A 19,697-nucleotide genomic window follows, 5' to 3' on the forward strand; every position below is an offset into this window, starting at 1 on the left:
TGCAAGTATTCCCGTATGCCATGTTGCAGCAGGATATGCTATGACACTTAAGTAATGCAACTCTAAATTTGGACTTGCCTGTGTAGTGTAAAAGCCCATAAAAACGTTCACTTGAAAATTTGTGATATAATATTCCATATCTCGAATAATAAGGTCAAAAAAGGCAGGACGGACACTGACCTGAAAGATGGCATACATGATGCACGTGAGGGGCCGGTTGTGAGAGTGTTCTGCTACCCGGAAGATATTCAGCCCCCATTTATTGATCCCCTCCAGGTCCTAAATGAAAGCCAACGATGTACAAAGAGGATTGTAAGGCCAAGAGATTCACTTTTGTTGTTTCATTCCTCATTGATAGATGAGCCCATTACCTTTGACAGTAGTTCTTCCTGATCTGTCTTGACCCCAAAGCGATTGTTGGTGCCTCCAGAGATGCAGGGCGTGTAGCTGGCCTTCCTCACCCCGCCAATCGGACTCATCATCCCACCATGCTGCTGCGGCTGCTGGTGCTGCTGGCCTTGCCGCCGCTTTCTTTCTCTTGACTTGGGAACGGGACACGGAAGCTCCAGCTCATTCTGTTTGTCTGTGGAGCAAACAAGAGGACGAGAAAATGAGCGCACTGTGTATGCGGCGCAGTTTACGATTGCAGTCACACCGGCAGATTATTGACCTCTCACATGTGCGAAATCATAAAAGCGGCGGTGAGCTATTTAATTAGCAAGTAATCCTTTCACTGAAATGACAGTATAATGACATATTTTGTGTGGCTATGACAAAAGGGGTTGAGGGCTACAAATGAGACGTTGGAAAATAAAAAAATACTCCCATGCCAGTCACACTACGAGTGAGAACTGTTTAGAGAAGGAACCTGCTCGTGTGCAAGGGTCCGTGCGACATCCTCACATGCTGCAAGAGCCACACGCGCCCGCAGAAAGGGGACGGATGAAAGCCAGCAGTAAAGTACATGAGGTAAATAATTCCTGCTCCACATGACGGCTGCTAGCTGCAATGCAGATGACAGCAAATCTGTTTGCGGATGAGCTGAGCGTCCTTGTGTGAGCGCGGGGCGCTCGCTCCCTTTTAACGGGCTGCTGCTCCGTTGTTTTTCTCTTCATGCGTTCACGTCAGGTCTTCTTGTGTTCGAACAGATTTGTAAGGAGGAGAAGCCTTGGGGCAGCGTGAGAGGTGAAATGGTGGCAGGCTTTTAAGAGAGGCAGAAAACCGGCTGTCCCCCGTGATGAATAACGCAGTCTTTCGGGACCCGAGGGCACTTGTTGAAACACGCACATGCACGTGGCTCACATTGAAAAGTGCAAAAACATTCTCCATTTCCCGCACTCTGCCCTGATCTCCCCGGGGAAAAGACCTTTCGACGAGACCCCGCCCCCCCCAAACCATTCACCCTCTACATCGCACTGCAATCAGAGCAAGGGGACCCTGTCTCCCTCCTCCTGACCAGATTAGACTGGTTTGAAGGCGGTGGTGCACACCAGCTCGTTCCTCTGCTACATGGCACTCTTCAAGGACATGATATTGCACTGAAACATCGAGAGCGTGTGTATGTCTTCGTGGTCATATGCAGGAACTCACCGAGGAAGGTATTGGAGATGTATTCGGACACTTGGTTGCCTGAGCGACTCATCTCAGACAGGTGGCTCAGCTCCCGGTTCAGCATCCTTTTGAACTGGTGGGAGACAAAACATAAATTAGGTTTAACGGGAAGGTATATACAGTATTGACAACATTTCATTGCTGTTAATAGGGATGTTGGAGAGCACTTTTTTTCCAGACCGATACCAGTATGAGTACTGAATTCTTGAGTAGCAAATCTGGCCTTTTTTCAAGGTATCGGTACTTACGATGGCAGCCGATACCGTTTACGATCAGGTACTAGAAATGAGAAATTAGAAGAATAGAAAATTGCTATTCATTTTATGCAACTTTAGGGGAAAAAAATGCTATATTGGAATAGATAGGTCTTTCTTGAAAATTATCTATTGTTTTAATTTGGAAATTTTATGTATCAAAAGTGCAAGTGGTATCAGTACTTATTATCGGTCTGAAAAAAAGGGGTATCAAACATCACTCGTCACTGATACTGACACTAAGTACTGATATCGATAGTACTTTCCATCCATCCATTTTCTTAACCGCATGTCCTGACAAGGGTCGCGGGGGGCGCTAGAGCCTATCCCGGCTGGCTTCGGGCAGTAGGTGGGGTACACCCCGAACTGGTTGCCAGCCAATCACAGCGATAGTACTTTAGATACACGAATACATTTTTTTTTTTTTAATTAAAAAATAATTAAAAAATAGATCGTAAAATGGCAACAAGAGGGCAACCGATTCAGGTATCGGCTACCCTCATGAGTACCATACCTTGAAATTTAGCTGATACTGATACATGGTATCAGTATTCACCCATCCCCAATGCAATAGGATGAGAATGAGACTTGTCCAACTCATCAAGACATGCTATATTGTGTTTCGAGCCTCTATATTCCACACAGCCTGTTTCCCATTTTGACTAATAATTTGCTGAACATGCTATGGAGGATGCAGTGGCATAATGTTTACATTGTTCAGTCAAGATGATACAATCAGTCTGACCGGAGGCATTTTATCAGCTACCAAAATAAATTCAACATACAGTTTGTGTACTACAAAAAAATTGACGTTGCTAACACTTCAGAGGATATAGCAATGCGGACATTTTATGGGGTCTTACCCAAACATCATCCATGACTGCTATTATGACCTTAACCAAAAGAAGACCACAGATACACACTTTTCTGGCTCTAGTACATTGTGGGGACTCCTCACACGGATTCCTTTCCGGACAACATCAACAACATTTAGGATACCCGTGTATGCAATCAGCACACCAAAACACACCTTGATGTATCCCCAGGACACAGAGAACAGGTAGTTGGCCTCAGGCATGGTGCTGAGTTGTGCTGAGCCCCTGGCGCTCCTCAGCAGAAGCCTTGCGTGCTCCTCTCTGAGTGGACCCCCAAGGCTGTGCTCAGACCCGCAGCCCAAGACCCCAAGGCGCAACCGATTCGCTCAGATTTCCAATATTGTCGATGGCAGGAGAGGGGCTGCGGCAGAGATCCGCATCTTCCCTCAGACGCCCGTCCGGCGCGTTCCAAAATCCCAGCGACGGCACATGTGATGGAATCCCCCCTCGATGCAATCAATATGTTTCCCTTTGTCTTCTTGTTCTTGCTGCATCCGACCTCCTTTCTAACCCCCCCTCGCCCCCAGCCACCATCCAGATGGAATCCGGTGACATAGGAGGGGGAAATCCAGCCTTCCTCTTCCCATTGAGCGAGGCAGAGAAGAAGGGAAGATTCCAAGACAGAGCGAGACAAGAGAGCGATAGAGAGAGAGAGATATGGCGAGGTGTGTGTGTGGGGGGAGATTATGAGGGGTTGCACTGTAGCTGCAAAGTCTCCTGAGGTAAAAAGACTGGTGAATGCTCTCCCACTGCTAAACAAATCCACAATGCACAGCACTGCAGAAAACAGAAGTTGAGGGAATTCCCCCCCCCCATAAAATTTCTCGCCTTTTTAGCTATTTCTCTCTCTCTCTCTCTCTCTCTCTCTCTCTCTCTCTCTCTCTCTCTCTCTCTCTCTCTCTCTCTCTCTCTCATAATACTGTTGGTGTCCTCACCGTCTCGAATTGCTATCCTCTGCTCAGTAATGCAGAACAGACCCGATGCGTACTGCGCAATGTGAGGCTTGTAAGCACAAGCGTCTTTATCACGTAAGAAAGGAAATGCTGGGTATTCATTTACCACAGTACGCATCTTTGAGGAGTTGCTGGCCTGAGTTGAGTCTATCATTATGCTACAGTTTAAAAATGAGTCCTCCTTTACCATTTAGCGCCAGTGTAGAATATACTACATTGTGGATGTGCCATCTCACTGTCTACGTATTCTTCCAGGAAAGATGCAGACAAAGATGAAGAGAGACAAATGAGTTTCCAGACTGCAGCCCACCAGGGTACCACCAATGGCTCGACAACCTCAACGCCATGGCAACAGAGTCACGTGCCCCCCTCTGCTGTTCTCATGGTGGTCCACTAAAACAAACGGCACTGCATCACATACAGTAGATACAGTAGAATTCAAATGCATGTGCAGGTGCACGCTCATGTTCCACTGTTGCTAAAAAAAAAAAAAAGTCTCAACAATGGAAAGGCATTCAACCACTGACCCAATTTTTATTTTGCAATGTAGAATGTGACACGTGAAAAATGTCCATGTGCGAAGACATTTGTATTTCTGTTATTTTCTAGCCTTCGTCCCAACAATATTATCTTTTATTTTCCTGTTAATTTTTTTTTTTTTACAGTTCACAACAGAGGTCTGTCAAGCAAGAAGCAAACATCTACTTGACTGTGAAAAAACTTGAAAAGACTCGGCCGCACTCACGAGACTGCCGGAGGCAGTCCATGAAACTCAAACCGTGCTCATGAAGAAAAAAGTTGGAGCCCTGAATTAGGCGCCTTTATTCTATTCACCGAGATTTCTGAGTGATTCTTTGAAGCAGTGGGAAGGTGTGAATTTAGGTGACTTTGAGGAAACAATGCCGCATGTCAGGCACTCAAGAAAATAAAGCAAACACAGTTTGTGGGGCACGCTGCTGATTGATACAGCCATTTATATTTGAACAACAAATAAATAAAAATTAAACAATCATCATCAACTAACAACAACTTGTAAAGTGGCACAAACGTCAGCAAACTCAAATGGAACCGGATTAAAGTCAGTCAAATGTTCAGGTCTAAATAAATATTTTTTGGTGAAATATTAATAGTTTTAGTATGATCTAAGCGCAAATCAATGACCAAATGAGGGCAGTCCGTACATCCCAAAGCACAATTAATAAACACCAGCACTGACCTTACTCCAACTAGTTAGCATCTGAATGTTTGTCTTCTCTTTTTCACCAAAACATAATCCCATTGTCGCGTGGCAAAATTCCAAACAGAGATCAATCTGTACAGCAACTCTGCCTGATCCCTGACCTCAGACCGAAAGTATAATGATAAAGCGGACTGAACTGACTGGCCTACAGTCTCACAACAGATTGACGGCTCCGCCCACCACCTTGGGGCAAAACCTGCCTCCACCTACTTCCCCTTCCACTTCTTAGATGACAGAGCCATTGACGAAGATCATTTAGACACACATGCTTTACATACCCGGTTTCAAGTATGAAACATACACGAGTACATTCATAAAAAGCCACAGACGACAATCGATCAGGCAACGGTGACGTGCTTTTGCGGAAAATTACAAATATCAAATGTGCAGCATGCGTGTTCAGCATTCATCAGCTTCTGTGACATGTCTTACGGCATGAAACAACAGATGGACAGGAAGACGCATATTGCAAAACAACTATGCAATCTTACAAAGCACAGAATGAGCCAATGAGCTCTGGCTCATTTACGTCTGTTTAGAATGTCAACACAGATTGGATTTTGCCCACATTCATGACTGGAAGACAGACGTTTCTTTGTAAATGCTGAGCAATCAGAAAAAAAAGAGTATGGTCACAAGGAAAAAAAAAAGTTTAATTAGACACTCTGATCACTACTGTAAGCATGTCTAATGTCCTGGCCATACTTTTAGTCACATGGAATCATAACACTATAATTTAATGCCCATTTCCCCCGTCACAGCTACAGACCCTGCGCTACATCTGTTTCGACCATTTTGTCTTTTTTTCCCCCCTCTGAAGACGGCAGCACTTCAAAGACCAAGTGACCACACGTGAATTAAAGTTTCCTACTCGCGTGCACGCAGCCCAGGGGCTTGCTCGCATGGCAGCCCACAGAACGCTAAACTCCACTAACTGGATTCAGATGGCAATGTTTGTCCAAGGCCGTCACTAGCATCAGTGTGGAAGTGTGGCCAGGCTAATCATAGTGAGGGACGGGGAGGCAGCTCCCCATCCTGAGGTCATCGGGACCAGGCTAGCGGTCAACAGGGTGTGTGGTCCCAGACCCCCGGATACACCTGTGTCCTTGGACAGTGAAAGTGGAGAAACCCTGGGTCTGATTATGGGTTCAATTATGTCTTCTGGTTCCTAAAAGAAACAAGTTCTCTGACTAATGTGCCATTAAAAAAGTCACGAGGGCGCTACGGTGATGATGCGTTTGGTCAAATGTGAAAGTAGACAATTATCGGCCGAGCCGATTATCGATGCAGATATTCAGCATTTTGACCGGCATTGGCCTTTTTAATACAAAGTAAATCTGACGGCCAATAAAGGATCCATTTAAATCTATGTTAACTTCAGCGAACTATTTATTAAAAAAATCAGTTAATTTAAGAGATCCTGCTGACCCAAAGAACTCTCTGCGCCTCATGTTATTATCCATCCATCCATTCATTTTCTTAACCGCTTGTCCTCACAAGGGTCGCGGAGGATGCTGGAGCCCATCCCAGCTGGCTTCGGGCAGTAGGCGGGGAAAACCCTGAACTGGTTGCCAACCAATCGCAGGGCACACAGAGACGAACAACCATCCACACTCACAAACACACCTATGGACAACTTGGAGAGTTCAATTAACCTGATATGCATGTCTTTGGAATGTGGGAGGAGACTGGAATGCCCGGAGAAAACCCACAAAAGCACGGGGAGAACACGCAAACTCCACCCAGGAAGGCCGAAGCCTGGACTCGATCTCACGTGCTAACCAGTCAGCCACCGTACCCTCATCTTATTATTTGAAATTAAAACTAATATAAGTGAATATTTAACATTACAAATATTTTTAAACTTTGGAAAACAATAGAAAACTATTTACATGTTTCATTTAACTTTTAAATCCATTTTAAATAAAAGCTCCCTAAACGTTTTGCTAGAATTTGAACCCCCCAAAAAATCAACATTTTTGCTAATCTGAAAAGTTGTTCAATAAACATATAGGCTTAAAAACATTGACAAGAGTTGGAATTTAGATTTTATTTTGTTGCCAATAGTGAAAGTGAATATCGGCTCAAAATATCGGCATCCGGCCTACGCATCGGCCCTAAAAAAGCTGTATCAGTATCTCTACAATAAAAACTTTACTTCCATGGTAGCACTCTCTTTAAAAGGGGAAGTCAACTCCCCTAAAATTTCTTGACAATAATATGTTTTATGCAGCCCCACTAGTCTAAATATGGTATTCTGGTTAATATTGTGTTAAGGGAATATGAGTTAAGCAGCAAAATCCAGCCGTTTTTATCAATATCAGAAGGCGGCCATTTTGCGACTTGCTGTCGAGTGAACGTTGTATCACAGTTGCTAAGGTCTCAGGTAACAACCAATCACAGCTCAGCTTCAGAAAACAGGTGAGTTGTGATTGGTTGTTGACTGAGCCCTGACTAACAGTGATGTCATCTTCAGTTGACAGCAAGTGGCAAAATGGCCGCCACCTGAGATGGATGAAAACAGGTGGATTTCGCTACTTACTTCATATTCCACACATGTAATATTAATCAGAATGTCAAGTTTAGACTAGCGAGGTCACATATAACACATTATTGTCGAGAAATGTTTAAGGTTGACTTCGCCTTTAAAATTAGTTACAGCGCCATGGCTTATTAACCTTGGCAACAGTGCTTTGTGATGGTACTTGGTCATTTGGGAGTTCATTGACTCATGAACAATATTCCTAGTCTGCCTGACGACTTTGACATTTTGCTGAGTGTCTGCAGGGTCGCGTGCTCTTTGTCTTCACTGTCCCAGTGACGTGGTTGCCCGTAAAGATTCAATTTGACCACCTAGTCAGAACACCATCCATTGTCATGTATTAACGAGGGAATGGAGCAATGGCAGAAGGAGCACAGGAAATACAGAGACAGGAAACGGTCACGGTCAGTCATCAGCAACGAACCATAGTGTATAGTTTGGACGGAAATGGTCAACATCACCCTCGGTGTTTATAATGTAATGTCGCCACACAGTCTCCTGTGTCTGTGTGGGGGCTGAGGAATAATTACTAGTGTGGATTCAGTTCAGTTTTACACAAATCAAATAAACTCAAAAAAGTCTGTGTATATTAAATTAAAGGGAATGAGGACCACCAAGTTACAAAACATGACGTATATTTAACAGGCTGTTTTCAACAGTTGACACTCAAAAATTGGGCTAAAATACTCAGCGTGGCCATGAAAAATGTAATTTCCACAGATTGAAAACAACTGCTCCAAATTTGCCCATGGAGACCTAACATGAGGCTCAACATTGTAATAAAGAGATACATTCTTTGCAGTGATGACCCTGACATTTGGTGAACTTTATGCTATGACGACATAAGGTCAACTTTCTTGACCATAGTTGCACACATTCGGGGCCATGACGAATATTTTAATTCAATGAAATTTCGAGGGACCAAACTGCTTAATAATGATGACCACCTTTCAAAACAGAACACGAAAAAGATGGAAAAGGAAGAAAAAATATCTGATTTGACCTACCACAGAAAGTCTATTTCAGAATTTAATTGTTAAACATAAACTATAGTTTTGACACAACTGTTCATTTAAGTGTGGTTCTTTGTGATGATATCACTGGAGAAAGTCTTCAACAAACGAGATCACAACTGAACTGAAACATGACTTAAAAGGAACTCAGATGTCAATTATGCATGTAATAGGCGTATTGTACTTGTTTGAATAATGTAAAATGTTATAGACACACCAGTCTATAGCAGGAAATATGCATTAGAGTTAATATGACAATATCTCAACTTCAAATTTTAGGACAAGGTTTAACTAGATAATATCGCCATACCTCTTTCGTGGTTTCAAATACAAGCCGTGAGAGAGTTGGTTATAAACTTGTAAACAGCAATGATGCGCTTTGTTCTTGACATTCCTTTACCTATGGCTCCTTTTGCTTGTCTGATAAGATTGAAAAACTAACATAACCAAGCAAACAAATGCGTAAAAACATCAGACTGCTGATAATAAGAAACCAAACAAATCCAAGTCATACCTTGTTGGATGCCATGTCACTGACAGAGCGGTAGGTCTGGATGGTCTCCAACTGGTCCAGACACCAGTCTAGCTCCTCCATGGTCTCCATAGCAAGTTTCTGGTAAGACTCATCTGCCAACAGACACATGGACACGTAGTCAGGGCCCAAAGGATCTAAATCCATATTGGAACCCCCCGGCGCCATGCACGGAGGTCCAAGAGTGCCCGAATGGCTTGATCTTCTGGCGGACTGGCCGACTGAACACCCGGGAGGTGCGGAGGAAGACGGGCAGTTGTGCACACAGAGCTCCTTCATCTTGTTGCACTGCGCCACCTCAAAACGTTCAGAGTAGTTCAACTCTCAGACAAACTGAGGCGACAGTTACTGTTTGCTGACTCTCTCAGTAGCCCCTTTCTCTCCATACCCCGCGCTTTCGCTCGCGGCCGTGGGCTCGTCAAACCCCCTCCCTACTCGGTCTGCTCCCCCCCACCCCTTCGCAGACTCTCCGTCGTTTGCTCACGGTGCCATTCTACAAAACCAGCAGCGTGCAAACTCGGCAGTGTGCTGCCTCCTGCAGTTGGCGTGGTGTCCCCACCCGACAATACCCCCTGTTAATTTAACACCCAATTGGTTTGGTGCAAGAGTGATTTTTAGTGAAAGCAACCTGCAGTATAATCAGTTTCTTTTCATCAAATTGCATTATCATCTTCCAAGTTTAAAGTGTTTTGATGCACTTGTGCTGTCTGCGCAGAAAAGGCAGCTCCTTAGCCTCCCAACGTCTTCTACTTAAACTTAGATCAACTGCAGCAGGAACTCCCGTCACGCCAGCTCGCTTCACAAAATGCCTCTCTCTCCTTTCTCAACCTCGTGGAGGAAGAAGAGAGGGGGGATATTATATCAGACATCAAACCCTGTTTGCACAAGTAACACAAGAGGCAAACTTTGACTCTGACGCTGGAGGGAGGCCAAACCAGGACCAAGCTATGTGCCAAGAAACCAAAGTACTTCCTATTTGACCCTGAACCTGCATAAAACATGGAGCGGAATTAAAACAAGGTAGAGTGACTGCAAAATGACAATCAAGGCAGTCATTCATGTGAAAAGCAAAACACAGACTTGTGCTGATTATTTGGATGATGACGTGTGAAGAAGCTAATTCAAACTAAATAGCGCAAATCGGCGCAAATACCGGGGCGAGTGTTGATTCAACAAATTTGTGCCTGAAAGGAGTTGACGCTGCACACATCTGGATTTCCCCACCTTCCTTTTTCCTTGAAAAAGGCCCATCGACCTCAAAAGCGTCACACATGTAATACATTTACCCCATCTGCTTAGCACAAGACGGCCAGCATGCTGCTCCCTATTTTACGTCAATATAGTGGATCAAAGCACTTCAAAGCACCAAATTGGCATATGCACTCAACTGAGAACAAAGAAAATCAAGGAAATCTCATTTGCACACGTGTGCTGTTGAAGAAAACGAGCACTATTGAAATGGAATGCAAAGGAGAACCAAAATGCAAAAATCATGGCTACTCTTTGTAATGTTACAAATATTTCCCCCAACTTGTGCGCCTGGTCCAAAGTACTCTTGGTTACAAACTACTGGTCACCGAGCTTTGTGGCCAAACTATTCTAAGAATCAGGGCATCCAAGTCACATAAAAGTCAGCGGCACAGAACTGAAAATTCAACATCAAAGCCATTCCATGCAAAAATGCGGCAAACTCTTGAAACTCGGTATACATCAACGTGTGGAGGTTTCGGTCCCGATGCTGCCAAGAAGGTGCAACCACATCCTGCGCCAGTTCCCTTCAGTCAAGGTAGATGGAGACAGACAGTTCTAATAGAGTCATCGAAATTCAAAGGCTTGGCTCATCTACGCTGCAAATAAGATCATTTTAGAATTAGTCTTAAGGGCTGCTGAACAAATATTGATGAGTATTATGACTTCAAAATGTTTGCCTTTAGGTGAGCATGTTGTACGTGTACGTGTACGTATTCTATTGGAACTCCAAGTTGTCACTATATTAAGTAAAAATATCTGGGGGGTATTTTGCTAGACCAGTGCAGATAGAAACTGGCATTTGCGCCATTGTGAGAAGGAATGCAGATGACTCTCGGGCCAATTGAAGCGGCTCATTCGAGAGACGCACATGCAGGAGGTCGTGTGTGCACAGTGCATTTACTAAAAGGAACTACAAGGAGATCTCTCCACTTGTAGATTATGTCAAGTTGGCTACAAGACCTGATAGGTGCCTTGTGGCTGTAAATGACTCAAGCAAGTGGCAAAAAACAAAGAAATTATGTTAGACAATTAAAAACATTTCCCGTTTGCATCGTCTTAATTTAAAAATAGATATGATTACTATCCATGTTATTACCGTACAATTTTGGAGAAGATACTCTGGTATCAAATTCTGCTCCTCACGGGCCGAGTCCTGCTTGCTTTAGATCAGAGACTAGTCCAGTCCTCGAGAGCTCCTATCCTACATGTTTGAGATGTTTCCCTCCTCCAACACACCTGATTCAAACGATGAGCTAATCAGCAAGCTTTGGGTTGCTTTGTGGGTTATTAATTGAATTTGACCCACATTTTAAAGTTATTTAACCCAAAAAGTCCATTCGAGACCCAATTTGGGTTATTTCTGACCCAACTGTAACTTCCAGCATGTCATGATTTGAGTTTTGTTAAAATTTAGATTTATGACATAAAGATCATTTGACTTTCAATGTTGTGATTACGTTCTGTTTTGTCTTCCCTCTCTGCTTATTATGTCTTTGTCTCTGACCACACTCCGACCAGCCGGCCACGCAAGTCACCTGACCACATTCCAACTGGGCGGCCGGACCCACCACGCCAGTCACCCGTGGCTCCGGCGGCACCCAGTCTGCGGCTGCCATCCGATCCTCCTCCAGCCGAGCACCATATGTCTGGTGTCCGCCAGACTGGCCGAAACGGGCCTCTTTCTTTTGCTGATCTGGTCGACCTTCAACAAGGCTGCATTTTCACCCTCGTGCCACCCTCCAGGCCAAATTCTGCCCACACTGTTTGGGACAGTTTCTGTTTAGGTTGTCTGGAATCTGTCATGAAATGTGGGTTGTGAGGTATTATGATCACGATCTGTTTTTTATTAATATATTGTCTTTGTCTCCACCTGTTCTGGTCAGCACATCTTGTCCAGGAGTGTCTCGGCAGTCTGTTTGTATTTAATTCCCTGTTTTCATTCACTCGTTCTCGGTTCATATTGTCCTATGTCGCGTCACGTCGCCTCATGTCTTGTTGTGGTTGTTGGTAGTCTGTTCCTCATGTTTCTTTATTACTTTTTATTTTCATTGTTTGAGTATAAACCTTGCACTCTTGCTTTTCCTTGTTGGCTTGCTTGATTGAGTCTATTTGCCTTTTTTGCCTTTTGCACGCCACCATGACAAACACCGCCTAACCGTGAAAGTAAAATCTCGAGCTAGACTCAGCATTCAGATCATTTGGTGATCTAGCTGAGCTAGACTCAGCTAGATCCCCAAATGATTCCCGTGTGCGGCACCGGTCCTGCTCACCGTTTCTTCAGGAGAACAAATTCCCCACACTTAGGTGTGTGTGACAATCAATGGTACGACTACAAATTGTCTGTGTTGAGAAAGGGTTTCAATGTTGGGCCCATTGTGGTGCCAGCTGAAAATGCTTCATCTACCTTCACGTTCAGGGATTCAACGCTACCTGTCATACAGTATCTCACCGTCACCAGTCAAAAGTGGCGTGACGCACGCTCAGCCTGAGAAACCTACACTCCGATATGGTGTGGGGTACTTTTCCAGCCTGTTTTTTCAATGGAGGTCTTTTTTTTCTTCTCATCTGCGTGTCCTAATGCCTTGGCCATATGCGGGCGGCCTCTATGAGGACAACAGGCCTCAGTGTCCAGACACACTCTGTCTGCCGCCCCGCTCTCCCCTATAGGGCCACAGACCAGCCTCTGTGAGCGCCATCAACAACACTAACAACATTGGCTGGGCTAAAACATCCCCCCCAGATCCATTCCTGGCCAAGACACCTTCCGCTCTCATCCGCCTCACACTGCCCCTCTCTGTGCTCATTCTACCCCCCAAACCTGTTTCCTTGGCTGTCTGGCTGAAGTGTGGTTTGCAAAACTGCACTGCCTTATCCGTTATGCCACCTTGTGAAGGGTTTCAGCCAGCAGCAACACGAGCAGACGATTACTTTAACGCACGCGTGTTATATAAGGGAATATAAAACTACTGGTACTACATGTAACCAGTATTAATGGCTTTATATGTTCTACTAAGAGCACCAAAGTGTTTCATCAGTAACTAGAGGGTGATGTGTGCGAGCTATTTACTGGGCAGAGATGAAGTTGTGAAGTTGATGTGGATGTTGTGACTAATGTTGAGTTTCTTCATGCTTATGTGACTTAGGCTTGAGTCACCAGTTAGCATGTACGTAAACAAACATTCTTCACTTTGACCTCATGGCATTGTGTGAAAGAGAAAGACAGAGAGATGACTGTGACACCAATATGTGCAATAATGCTTCTTTATACATTTGACTTCTCACTACACGAGGCGCTGACACACAAATGACTAAGTACTAAATCATCTTATCGCAACTGATGTACGTCAGTTTATTGTGAGAAAGAAAACGGAAGAATGTTTACAGCTGAATGGTTGAATGTGTACAATGTGGAAAAAGTATATATAAATATTTCGAAACTGCAGGGTTTCCTCCCAGTGCTTTGTAAACCTGGTGGCCCGCCATGGACTGTTGTCGAATCAATTTGATAGCAAATTAAAACATCAAGCAGATATAATTACGTTTAGCTATAAAAATACATTTATTCTTCATAAAGACTTAGTGTTAGCAGTTTGGTGAGTTGATTTTAATTTAGCATGTTATATGACGTTCATTGTTTGAATTGAATGTGATTATGTAGGTCAGTTCCACTGCTAATGTTACACTTGTTGAAAACAGTTTTCATTTTGACATGACCATTTACTTTAAGTAATTGTCCTGCTGACATAGGATAGGAAGTGATTCATTAGAATCGTCTAACAAATGTACAGTTTTAGTAAGATGGGTATACTGTTTTAGCATAATGTGTAATTATGTGAAAATGAATTAAAATCAAAGCACGTTCACATTGCCACCTTGTACTTTTACATGCTTGTACGTAACTGTACATAAATGACCTATTTAATGTTTGCAGATGATACAAATATATTCTATAGTAGTGACAATTATAACAAACTCGTGAGTACAGTAAATGCAGAACACAAAATCTAATAAAAAGTGGATGGATCTTAACAAAATAATTCTAAATATGAACTAAATAAAACTATTGATAAAATGCAAAAGTAATGCAGAGTTGAAAATATACATAGATGGTGTACAATTAGAAAATATAAAGGAATCAAAATTCTTGGGTTTAATAATTGATAACAAGTTGTTGTGGAATGCCCACATAAGAACCAAAATTTCCAAAAGCCTCTCAATCATGAATAAAACAAAGCAATTCCTAGATCATGATGCTCTCGGAATATTATATTGTTCCTTTGTTCTCCCATATCTCATCTATTGCATTGAATTATGGGGAAACAATTATAAATGTTTCATAGAGCCCTTATTCATATCGCAAAAACGTGCAGTAAGGATCATACACCCTAAAAACGGATTGGTCAAAATTTACCCCCCAACAAAGGTTAAATTTGACCAATCAAGCAGGTAGTTATGTGTCCGACAGATCCTTTGGTTAAATTAACCCTTCTAGAATGGTAAGTGTTTTTAACCAATATATATATTGGTGATTGGGCCAACCGATACAAATTGGTCATTCTGACCAAGATATTGGTTCATCTGTGTTAGAGGCTGACGTTTTTTTTTTTTTTTTTTTTTTTTTAAAGTACCACTGATTGTCTCCGCATTTGACCCATCTCCTGCGGGAGCGGTGAGCAGCAGCAGGGGCTGCGCTCGGGAATCATTTGGTGATCTAACCCCCAAATTCTAACCCTCAAGCTGTCAAGCAGGGAGGTAAATGGGTCCCATTTTTTATAGTCTTTGGTATGTATTAGTATAAAGGGGGCAGGTCTTAGCTTTAATTGTAGGGGTGCATTTAGTAAGATTCAGAATCGATTTTAAATGTCCCAAAATCGATTTCATTTAAATAATTTTATACTGTCTTGCCTTTGTCTGTGTGTGCCTTTATTTGGAGCGCTGTTCATGTTGTACCCAGTTTGGCTACTGAGGGTCAGTGTGGTTCCACGCGGTCTAATACACTGTTAAGTTGTAGCCACATTAGAGAGTAGAAGGAAAAAGTCACAAGCAAGTCATTCCAATAAAAGTTTTTTTTTTCCAGCATGGAGCCGTTCTTTTGAGTGATAAAAGTGCCGCGAGTAGCGCGCTAATTAGCATTAGCGAGTCAGACTGGAATATTTCATTACAATTCCTTGCACATCTATAGATTGAAGCAGAAATCATTGTCAACCAAATCATTTAGAATCAAAAATCGATTCGCAGGCCCAAAAATCGGAATCGAATCGAATCGTGAGACATTCAAAGATTCCCACCCCTATTTAATTGCTCTGCACTGGCTTTTTCTTACCATTGTTGGTATTGGTTAGTTGTTTCTTACCATGCTGGTATGTTCCATTCCATTACTTTATGGGTACGTCCTTCATGAAACTTTACCATGTTGGTATATATTTGTATTACCTTTGTTTGTATTTAATTATTGATTAATTGGTTTATTGGTCCCCGTGGGGAAATTCATCTTCACTAGACTGTACCGGAAGAAGACAACAACTTTACATGCATCACAGACAGATGGCAGACATAGCAATATATATGGCATATGACAGGGTGGCGGATTTGAATTGGTCAGCGGGGCCTGCTGTTTAAGGCGGCTATGGCTGCCGGGATCAGGCTTTTCCCAAAGCCGGCCCTCCTGAATCTGATTGCTCTGAACCTGCGCACCTGCTGCAACATATTGTATTCTAAATCGTATTATCATGTAGATAGTATCCATATATATAATGTTCCAGTTATTTTTGCCTATTATTGATCAGTAGGACTTGTATGGCTGTAATTTTAATATTAGGGAAGCGGAAGTTGCATGAATGCTGTGTATATTAATGGAAGATGGGGGTGGGATTTAATAAGTTCTCTTCTTCCCACTCCTTTTATGGGCAGCACATGTTGACCTTGCTTTATTGCCACTGGTGTACATGATGATGGCTGTTTTTGACATGATAATTTTCTGTTTGTTTGTTATAATGTATTGTGCTGTGTTTGGCTTTTTAGAACATGAGATATTTGTGTGATCTGCTCAAAAACCAAATCAAATAAAAAATTCACATCAATACTGAAACCGTTCTATCCATAAACTAACACCTCTGAATGTTGTTGGAGTAGTTTCTAATTGTGACATAACCTCGTCACCTATCAAAACTAAAGACTTGAGTTGTTATACAAACATATACACGCACACACTTCATCAAGGCCTGTTTGACGACCCTCTAACAATGCGCCATGGAGTTTTGTTGGCACGGGACAGCTTGAGGGATGGGCCGCAACAAGGTTTATGACTCTGCTGACGTCAATGACATAATTCAAATACTTAACCAAGCTGCAGCTTCCAGCCCTCAGGATCCTCTCCTCTGGCTGTCAGCCTGGAAAACCTGAAACGGATTCTAGCTGTGCACATTTTTTGGATTTGAGTAACTACGCCAGACTGAACTGGAGTGAGGCGGCCTGTGAGGCAATGACCGGACAAATAAATGTTGGCCACCTTGTGTGGTACTGCATTAAAAGTATTGTGACCCGCTAGTGTTGATCCCTCTGCCTAAATCTAACAATATACAAGTATGAACTATCCCCAACTCCTGTGACAACATGCAGTTAATGCTCCTGATAGCCGTTACAGAGTAATCACAAGTGACGGTCAAGCACGTCATACCCAAGCTTTGCGAGTTGCATTTATCAAGTATAATACAGAGCAAAGCCTATAATCTGAATCAGTCAGGGAAGAGTGAGCCCTTTGTTGGCCGCTGGGCTCACAGGACAGAGTTTGATGAGGTCAAGATGGTGTGTGGAGAAAAAACTGCTCTCATAACCAACATTTGAGTTGCCTTACATTCAATGGTGCAGGCTGATAGCGTAAACAGTGTGAAGTGGCAAAATAACCCCCCACCCCTCTTCTCCACTTAGAGCGCGTGACTGTGGCCATGTGCCTTTTTGTTTATTTCAATTCTCACATATCAAACTTGATTTAAGTGGTTGAAAACGATGAGCCATTTTTCACTTAATTCTCTATGGCCCTTGCGGCAACTGAGCTTTTGTCTCAATGCATACAGTACTACCAGCAGGATTTCAAGACAGACCGCAAAGTGTGAAATTCATCTTTTATCACTATTGGGGGATGATTTCTTTGCGACCGCAAATGCAAAACAGGAAAAATCTGGTCTCCTTTTCCGTTTAGAGAGATGAGAAAACGAGACAGAAAAGAGCACAAAGGAACAATCACTATTATTCAGAAGCAGGTGTGAGTTCTTTGTTTTCTCAGAAGTAGCTGATGACATATTCAACGGCAAAGAAGGAGGGTCCCAGACTGCATTCAAAACAGCAAAGTGTGACGGGTTTGTCTTTTCCCCCCTCGTCTTAACGGATAGTCGTACGCATAAGCAATCGCAAAGAGAAGGTCACGGTTGTGAGAAGTGAGGAGTCGACAATTACAAGCTTACAGTTGTCTTGTTTTTTTCCTGCTGCGGGATGTTGCAGCAGCCCATCTGTGATAATAGGAAGTGGAGCGCGCCCGCTTTGAAGGCCTTGCTGACGTCAATCAGGCTTGAAGAACCAGTGCAGCAGGAAACAATGTCCATACCTCCCTCTTCGCCTGCTCTCATCCGCACTTTCCTGACGTCATTTGAAACTCAATCTTTTCTGAATCTGATACTTTTACACTTGAAACTTTTCAAGCGCTGGCTAAATAAATTTGCCATAAATGTCAGTTTTTAAGTCAGTTTTCCTGAATGGTTATTTTTTTAGCTGGAAATTTGGCAAAATTATTGTGCAAGATATTACTTTTGTCATTTTTACACATATACATGCCTCCATCCATTTTCTATACAGCTTGTCCCCATTAATGTCGCATGTGAGCTGGGGCGGAACCCAGTTGACTTTCGGCCAGAGACTGGGACGCCAATTACAGGGCACCAACAATCATCCACACTCACATTCATACGTAAGGGCAATTTAGAGTCTTTAATTCATTAACAAATTGTGGTGTGGAATGTTTGCGGAAACCGGAACACCCAGATGAACACGGGGAGATCATGTTAAACACCACAAAGAAGCGTGTTGGAAATAATTCATACTCATTTTTAGGGCTCTGAATGATGTAAAAGGTCACCTTTCCACTAAAGAAATTATCCAGGTGTAAAAATAATTAAATCATTCAACATACTGTTTATTCAAAATATCTCTAACACAACTTCCTAAAACCTTATGCCCCCTTCTTGTGTCATTTCATGCTTCTCACAAGGAAAACACAGTCATGAGACTTCAAATTGTGTAAACGTTGTTTCAAAGAAGTTTGTGTTCATTCAAATCTTGAGAAGAGCATCGTCATAGGATTAGATGAGCTGACTTTGTAATTCCTGGAACTGTCAGACTAAAAACAATTTCTGCACGTCACTGCACGCAAGGTGAGGCCTTCCCCAGAGTTACATCATTCTAATTGAGCTGCTATCATAAACCGTAAGAGGCAGAACTTACCAGACAAACAGACTTTTGTAACTGGAGGCTGATTTGCAGCAGGAGACCTCCTATAATTACACATCAACAGAAAATGTCAAAAATATCAAAAGAAAATTGTATTTACTTTTTAGCGTGAGAATTATTTCTCTCTCACTGAATTCATACTATTGACTTGTATTGCATATTGTGGAAGTTCAGCTATAAAGCAATGTAGTATTCAACAGTAGACTCAACATGACCAGAAAACATTGTTTATATTTCTGTTAAATGTATACTTCATTTGGTGTAAATAGGGCAAGTAGAGGTTTCTTAGAGGAATTTTGCATTACATTTTTTTATACAGTGGCGCCCCCAAGTGTTATACGTTTGAATCTTCAAAACAGAGACATCTCTATAGCTTTCAGTAAATGTATCAAAAACCTTTGACTTACTTATTAGATGCACATTGCACATTTGTCAATGTGGTGAAGTTATTCCTGACGGTGCGAAGGCTTGCCAGAACCTTTTTGGATAAGAAGCAGAGTTGTACAGTATATTTGCAATTAAATATATATACAGATGTATAATTTTAAAAACATCATAAAAAAATCTGGAAACAATTCTGTATTTGGAGCATACGCAGGAATAATCTGTTTGGCCTGTATAGAGAATAGACAAACACATGAATAACAGCAAACAAAAATTGGGATTTACTATTATACACCGATTTTCCTGTTCGGGGTCACGGGGAGCTGGAGCCAATCCCAGCAGATATCCGGCAAAAGGTCGACTAAAGCCTGAACTGGTTGTCAGTCAGTCACATGGCAAATAAACATACAGACAACTACGGTAATCGTAGTCACGTTTTCTCTGGGGGGGAAACTGAAGTCATGATGCCCTGTGTGGACGTCAGTGAACCGTTACGCAACCAGTTAGTGACTATTATTCCAAAATGTATTTTTTCCATATGGA

General features: G+C 42.6%; 1 protein-coding gene and 1 long non-coding RNA gene across 4 annotated transcripts in view; one reads left to right on the forward strand and one right to left on the reverse strand.

Moving 5' to 3' along the window:
* Positions 1–19,697, reverse strand: part of LOC147181099 (3',5'-cyclic-AMP phosphodiesterase 4B-like) — a 40,912-nt gene that overhangs the window by 6,395 nt on the left and 14,820 nt on the right. For all 3 annotated transcript variants that reach the window (XM_086078519.1, XM_086078510.1, XM_086078528.1), the window contains 6 exons: positions 19,178–19,248; positions 18,765–18,814; positions 9,003–9,115; positions 1,591–1,684; positions 372–583; positions 181–279 (listed from right to left, as the gene is read on the reverse strand). In XM_086078519.1, the coding sequence (XP_085934645.1) occupies positions 181–279; positions 372–583; positions 1,591–1,684; positions 9,003–9,115; positions 18,765–18,814; positions 19,178–19,248 (639 nt within the window). The remainder of the gene's footprint in view (positions 1–180; positions 280–371; positions 584–1,590; positions 1,685–9,002; positions 9,116–18,764; positions 18,815–19,177; positions 19,249–19,697) is intronic.
* Positions 10,521–12,348, forward strand: LOC147181100 (uncharacterized). Its single transcript, XR_015095385.1, has 2 exons — positions 10,521–10,806; positions 11,790–12,348. It is a non-coding gene; the product is annotated as an uncharacterized LOC147181100 (long non-coding RNA).

This window comes from Leptonotus elevatus, chromosome 1 (assembly GCF_054856555.1).
Source record: "Leptonotus elevatus isolate MCC_2025b chromosome 1, RoL_Lele_1.0, whole genome shotgun sequence".
NCBI lineage: Eukaryota > Metazoa > Chordata > Actinopteri > Syngnathiformes > Syngnathidae > Leptonotus > Leptonotus elevatus.